The following is a 7,025-nucleotide window of genomic DNA, read 5'->3' as shown; positions in this document are numbered from 1 at the left end:
AAGCATTTAGACGTTGTTATTGCTTTTAACCTGAGCTTTTAACCAGGGGCGGAAATCGGTGGGACGCCCCCTCCCCCCTCAGGGATTCGACCCTTGCTGACCCAAAGGGTCCCCCCTTTGCACTATTTTGAGATATCCATTTTCCACTGACTGACCCTAAATTTTTTTCTTTGGCGCCAATATATACTAATTGAGAGAGAAGAGCGCGCGCCGAAAAAACGCGATGTTTTGTTCAAAATTTTCCAAAAAATGCCTAAAAACCCCTTTTTTGGCCTTTTTTTCAAAATTTTGCTTGCGGCACAACAAAATTTGGTCAAAATGGGGTCTTTACAGTGATTTATGAGAGCTCAGAAAATCAAATCGGTCGATTTTACAGAAAGTCAACAAAGTTTCCGAAAGTTTTTGAAAATCTGCCCCCCTCGAGAAAATCCTAGATCCGCCCCTGTTTTTAACATTAATTTTTAAAAAAATAATTTTTCTTCTGATGGAAACTGTCATTTTCATTGACAAAAACTCAACACAAAGAAAACATAGATTCCTAGAACATAAACTTTTCCTCAAAATTTCTGCTGTCTTCTACACAATATATAAAATTACTTTTTCTGAAACCCATGAGATCCAATTATTTTGGTTTTGAAACTAAAAAAGAAAAATTTTGCTCTGTGAAATACTCCGTGGTCTACAGAGAAAGTGTTTTGTATTAGAGTTATGACTTACAAAAATCTCACCCGAATTAGCCAACGACTGCAATTCTAGGATATAATTATGCTACCAAGAATCATAATATGCTAAAATGATTTTAATATTCTGATGGCAAAAATAGAAAAAAAGTCTTTTCAAAAGATCTTTAGGTTTTAGATTTCAGTTTTTTCAGAGAAGAGTAGCAAATTGCCCATTGATCCAGTTTTTTTTTCATTCGTTCTTCTATTAAGAAAAAACTTTTCTTCAAAATATTTTCAAAACCGATGCGAGAATTGATCTAGTTTTGGTTAGTTTGATGTTTTTTTATGTGGTATATATGCGCAAGTAACTCAAATGTTTGTGGTATATATGTGCAATTTCGACCTGAAAAGTACTATGAATGAAACAATTTTACAAAACGAGAAAGTGAAAGTGAACTAGAGAAAACTGGAACATATGATTTCTGCTAGTTTTTCTATATCTAGTTAATTAAAAGAGTCAAAAACCACACGAAAACAAACTATTATGGGAATTAAGTTCTTGCTCTCGTGTTTTTGAATGCGTAAAATGTCTCGCTTGATTTTATATGTTTTTAATTTGAAACTTGAAACACATGGGGATTCTGTAGGTAGAAATTGAAGTGTTTGAAGTGTATGAAACCAGTTTTCAATTTCGGTTGGCGCACTGATTAACTCTTTGCTCTGTACTGGTCTCAAAACCAAACATGCTCAGATCAATTTTTCTCGACACAGATATATATATTTTTTCAATTTTAAAGATAGGATCAAATTAAGACTGAGATGGTTATAATAGGACACATCACTCGGTCTTCTGTCACACTGTTTTCGAAGAAAATGACGTCATAATACAATAAATTTTTTCCCGGCCGTGGTCGAAGCACATAAGCGAGAATTTTTTTATGGGTAGTCTTTTATTGATTAAGTCATAGATAACGTCAATTATATTTGGCATAAGTAGCAGCATTATTAGGGTAATTTTTGTTTGGTTGAACTTACATATTCAACTAGCTTCATATGCGCTGCTTTCTTTATTTTCATCCTCGTCGTCCTTGTAGTTGTTTTCTGTGACTTCCTTTTCTATTTCAGCGCTTTCTTCACATTTTTGGCAGTCATTCTCATCATCTTCTTTTGCTTCAAATTTGACCTCTCCGTGAATTTTGACCTTTTCCAAGAGGTCATTCAAAGTTTCTTCAGAACTGTATTCCAAGCACGCAATTTCATCAGTCGTCTCGTGAACTTTGCCCTTCAATTCGTCAAATGCCGAACTTAACTCGGCAACTTTGACAGTGTTGCCGCAGATCTGAGCAAACTCGTTGTTTTTTATTTTCCCGTAGGCGCTCAGTGGCGCCGACGACGGAGGCAGGCCCACATTACGTAATATATTACTGTATTTGGTCTGAATTGTTGCGTAATCTCTCTCCAAGATTCTTTTCTGTTGCTGCAAAGGCTTCGATTGTGAGTTAAACTTTCTGATCACTTCTCTTTTCAGCTTGTTTTTCTGCAAAAGAAGAGCTTTTTCGATTTGTTTGAACTCAGCTTCAATCGCTTCAATTGTTCGGCTCTCGCTTCGTTCCAAGTCTTCACTCTGATTAGTCAGTTTTTGAAGGAGTTTGTTCACTAATCGCTGATTGGCTGTTGCTTCTTCTCGGTTCTTGACGAAGTCTTGCACTTGTGCTTCTACGTGTTTGCTCCTAAAATCGGATTTTTTCGCTATATTTTCGTTTAACTGAGCCAAAATTTTAGAGTTTTTCAGCAAAAAGTAAAAACAAAACAATATAAAAATTAAAATTACTTTTTTTCGAAAAAACTCGCCGATAATCAATTCCCTGGAAGCAAAATTTAAGGGCCAAGTTAGAAGTTAGTTAATGCTCTCACCCACCGTCTCCCGTTATAGTTTTTTTGGTTCTATTGAACGAACGCCAATTTTTAACTGAACGATCTGAAAGCTTCTTACATTATGAAAAGTTTAAGTTAAAGCGAACAAAGAAATCAAAATATCAGCACAAAAACTCTTGAAAACAATTTCTTTTTGAAAAATCCAGACTCTGTAACTACCCTTTTTGAACGCACTAGCATTTTAACTCTCCATGAACATTATACTTACGAACTATTGATTCGATTGCTAGAAGGCATGCATACGGATACTTTTTTGATTTTTCTATGGAAATTCGAAACATATACTCGAAATTGCAGAAAATCACAAAAAGTCTGCTGAAAAACGCTTTTAAGATTTGGTAATTTTTGACTATCCAAGTTCAAATTTGGTTGAAGTAATTCACATCATTACTTGGTTCCAGGATTCATTTTGCTTTATGCAAACTGAAACTCTTCTGGGGCATGTTCACTGGTTACCTCCAATAGGCTCAATTAAGTTCTCCTCTGAAAAAATTCTCCTCTATTCAAGATTTTTAAATAAACTGGTTGTAGTGGCGAACGACACCCAAGTTTTTTTGTTGCAATTTTTTTTTTCGGTTTATTTTTTCAATGTTCTAAGGGACAGTAGCCTTTATCAAGGTTTTTTGCGGCTAGCCTGCATTTTTAAAGATATTTGCATGTCTTCGAAACTAAATGATGTACTTTTGTTTCTTGTCTAATTTGAAAAGAGTTTTTACTGTAATTGTTTTTACTCTAATTTTGTTATTGTAAATGGCTTTCGAATATTTTACAGGGCAGTAATCTGATACCAAAATGGGTTCGTACCAGTATCCAGTTTCAAGCGTTAACAATTGGTTATAATTTGATTGTAGTACCAGTCTTACTAATATTGAGAAAAAATTTATTTTACCGATTATAATCTCAATTAATAATTGATTATAATCTCTCTTATTGAAATCAAATATGATCAATTATAAAACATTGTAATTGATTATAATAATTTTTATCCGAATTTGTTTTGCAGAAAAAATCCATTATAATCGATTAGAAATGTTTATAATCCCTATGTTTCCCACTTTGTCTTCGACATTGCACCTGAATTGCTTATATTTTATGATTTTTGTAGGCATTGGTTTATGTGAAAAATGGGAAAATTGTTTAACCATTTTCAAATCAATTCTAATTTAGAACGTTTTTGTTTTTTTTCATTTCTTCTTAATTAGAGTTTTTTCTTTTGGCACATTTTAGTTTCTTCGACCACCAAAATATCAGCACACTGCTTTAGTTTCATGATTTGTTTAGAAGAGTTATATTTCGCCTACCGCGTGAACCTTTCAACTAATATGAAAAGATCTCTATGAAAATTTGTGCGCCACGATATGAACCAAAGTGTGACAAGACATCTCATTTTTAGAAATTTTTGACAAAGAAAAAGATTAAAACAGTTTATACGAAATTTTCGGAAGAATTATAATCAATTATAATTGATTTTAATCTTTTATTATGTCACGAAAAAGGTTATCATTAGAATAGATTATAAGTTGCTTAAATTTGGCGCTGATAATTAATGATAATTTTGATATAAGTACAATTATAATTGTAATATAATCGATTATTTTCACTTTTTACTGAGTGTAGGTAGGGTATTCTTCAAGAGTTATGGGTTGAATATATCTCTTTAAAATGTATAACAAAAATAAAATATTCACAATCGTAGGCTATTCTCTCAGATTTATGGATTGTGTATATCCTTGTTAAATGTATAACTATGAAGAAGAAAATCGTTCTCTATTTCTTGTTCAATAAATTTTTCGATTTTGTCATATATTTTCTAAGTCATTGCGGCGTGTTAAGGTTTGCGCGTGCAAGCGATAAAATTCACAAGAGCGAAGTACAGAACTAAACACATAAAGATAGACATTTTGAAATGAGCGGTTCGAAATTGCAGTACATTGGTAGCGATGTTTGCCCAGCAAACTTTAAAATGGGTATTTAAATTGTGGGAGGGTAGGCGTATCTGTTTTCATTGCACAACTTACCTGCATTTATTGCACACCGATCCTGCACAATGTATGCAGAATTGCAGCTCTGCGTGCTCTTCTTCGCATGCTTCGCAAGTCTGTTTAGTGACGCTACTCTCCGCACAGTTCTGTTGTTCTTTTAATTCCTTCTTGAACTTGTGCGAACTTTGCTCTTTTGTATCTTTGTTATCGCTGCTGGTTTTCTGTTGAACATTTCCAGTTTAGAAATCATAAAAAATCTTTTGGTTTCAATCTAAGGCATGTAATTTTAAAAATCTGTTATTTTCTTTGCTGTGTGCATCTAACTTCAAAAAAAATTGAAACATCTTAAATTATCGCTCGTATTGGAGAATGAATTTTAACGTCCCAACCACTGGGGCAGATTTAGCTGGGAGGCGGACGCCCCTTTACCTCAAAGATTAGGCCCCCTGCCGACCTTAAGGGTTTCCCTCAGGGATTCGAGTCCCTTTTTGAGATATATAATTTGAGATATCCATTTTTGGCTCACTGACCCGAAGTTTTTTTTTAATGGGGCCGGGGTGCGCCAAAAACCTAACTTTTTGGTCAAACTTTACCAAAAAGTGCCTTTTTTGACCTTTTCTATAATAATAATACGAGTAATTTGGCCCAACTAACTAGCCCGAATTTTATTCGGATTTTTTTTGAGCCCGAATAATTCACCGCCTGCTCTTCGCATGAATTGAAAAACTAAAATCATTAAGTATGTCTCTGTTTTTCGTTTCTTGTACAATAAGTAGAAAATTATAAGCTTTTTGTCCATTTTTTTTGAAAAGTTGTATTTTATTGGTGCTGGGGTGTCGACAGACAATTTTCTGAATGCCATCTAAATTTTGTTGACGGCTAATTTTGTATACAAATTTTTTCAATATTTTTCATTTCTATGCTTTCTCTGTATTTTCATACTGTTACTGCGACGTGTATAGACCAAATTTAAAAAAAAACTCAAAAATTTTGAATTTTTGACAAAGATCTGCAAAATGATTGAGTGAAATATTTACCTTGCTTTTATTCCCCTCAGTTGTTTTCTGCTCAGATTTGTCCCTCTGACCACTTTTCTCTATTTTCGGCTTAGTTTTAGATCGGCTCAAGCCCGAATTGCCTCTTCCGTTTTCATTTTCACGATTGTTTTGAGGTTTTTCTGGGTCGTTTGTGGCAACTTGGGCTGACATTTGCTTAATCTTGCCTTCTCTTTGAGAAGAAAAAAACTCAATTATTGGCCTGCTGTTTTTTTTTCGCTGTGGATACTGTTTTTGAATAAAATTTATTATTAATAAAGCCACTCTATTGCCAGAATCAGATTTATTGTGTTTCTGGTTTAAGGCTGTACCATTTGAGATTGAGAAAAAAAACGAGTCTTATTAATTATTGATCAACATTAATTTAACGCACCTGCGAGATACATTTTCTTCAATTGAACTATCCCAGTTTTTAGTTCGAAAAACAAATCACTGTAATTGTATGACCGAAAGCTGTAAAAAAAATTACATTTAAGTTTACGTCAAGAAGGAAAGAGCTCTGAATACTCGCACTACATATTAGCAGTCCTGAAGTCCTACTACAGGAAGGGGGTCAAAAATATAAAAATTGGTCCGGGGCTCATCACGTCGAAGTTAAAAAAGAAAGGTTTTGAAGCGGGGCACATTTGCTAAAGCCGAGGACCAGGCACGGATATAAGATTTTCCTGAGGGGGGGGGGGGGGGGAGGTTGTCGGCCTTAAAGCTGTTCAAAACTGATGCATTTTCCGCAATAATTTTTTTTTCAAAATTGATTGGCTAATGTAATTTTCGCTCTTTCAGTCCTTCTGCATTGAGAGTTCCCCGCACATACAGTGTTGATTAAAATAATTCGGACAAAACGAACAAAGATTTAAAATTTCGAATGCGTTTTTCTCAAAATGAATCGAAATAAGACAAAAAATAAATTAACAAAAGCTGCTTAGAAATTCATCAAAATTATAATATGCAATTTGTTTCTGAGAGTTTACAAACAAAAACTTACCATAAAAATGGGTCGTTTTGAATTATTTTAGTCAATCAAGAATTACACTATTAATTGATCAAAAAAATTCAAAGAAACTTTTTACACAACCCAGGGAAATTCTAGAAAAAACTCCAGCAAAGTTTTTGAGTTTTTTGTAATTTTGGCCTTCTTTGCAGATCAAGGAAAAATATATTCCACTATTCAGATTTAGCCTGCTGCATTTTTGTTTAGCTGTATAATAAGCTTTTTTTGGTTGTAAGTTTTTCATCAAATACTGTCGTAGTTTCAACATTACTTTTGATTAACTAATAAGAAGTCAAAATAACCCACTTTTGTGGTAAAACTTTGGTTGCGAATTTTCAAAAACGAATTACATCATGATAATTCTGGTGAAACTTCTTTTTGTCTAATGTCAACCTGATTTGAG

The 7,025-nt window shown here is 33.7% G+C and overlaps 1 protein-coding gene across 1 annotated transcript; it reads right to left on the bottom strand.

Moving 5' to 3' along the window:
* Positions 1 to 1,414: 1,414 nt before the first annotated feature.
* On the bottom strand, positions 1,415 to 5,934 carry LOC134854449 (uncharacterized). Its single transcript, XM_063870703.1, has 3 exons — positions 5,617 to 5,934; positions 4,616 to 4,800; positions 1,415 to 2,392 (listed from the first exon to the last, which is right to left on the bottom strand). Exons 1-3 carry the CDS (start codon positions 5,785 to 5,787, stop codon positions 1,702 to 1,704), a joined length of 1,047 nt encoding a protein of 348 aa, XP_063726773.1. The 5' UTR covers positions 5,788 to 5,934; the 3' UTR covers positions 1,415 to 1,701.
* Positions 5,935 to 7,025: the final 1,091 nt, after the last annotated feature.

Source organism: Symsagittifera roscoffensis, chromosome 9, assembly GCF_963678635.1.
Source record: "Symsagittifera roscoffensis chromosome 9, txSymRosc1.1, whole genome shotgun sequence".
NCBI lineage: Eukaryota > Metazoa > Xenacoelomorpha > Acoela > Convolutidae > Symsagittifera > Symsagittifera roscoffensis.
Note: the sequence above shows the minus strand (reverse complement) of the source record. Positions and strands in the feature narration are given on the sequence as shown.

Bases quoted from the DNA above. Each gene is read 5' to 3' on its own strand.
- LOC134854449 (XM_063870703.1), bottom strand. From the start codon at position 5,787: ATGTCAGCCCAAGTTGCCACAAACGACCCAGAAAAACCTCAAAACAAT. The intron at 4,801-5,616 runs GTAAATATTTCA...AATGTTCAACAG, and splicing joins CTGAGGGGAATAAAAGCAAG to AAAACCAGCAGCGATAACAA. The intron at 2,393-4,615 runs GTAAGTTGTGCA...ATCCGATTTTAG, and splicing joins TCGGTGTGCAATAAATGCAG to GAGCAAACACGTAGAAGCAC.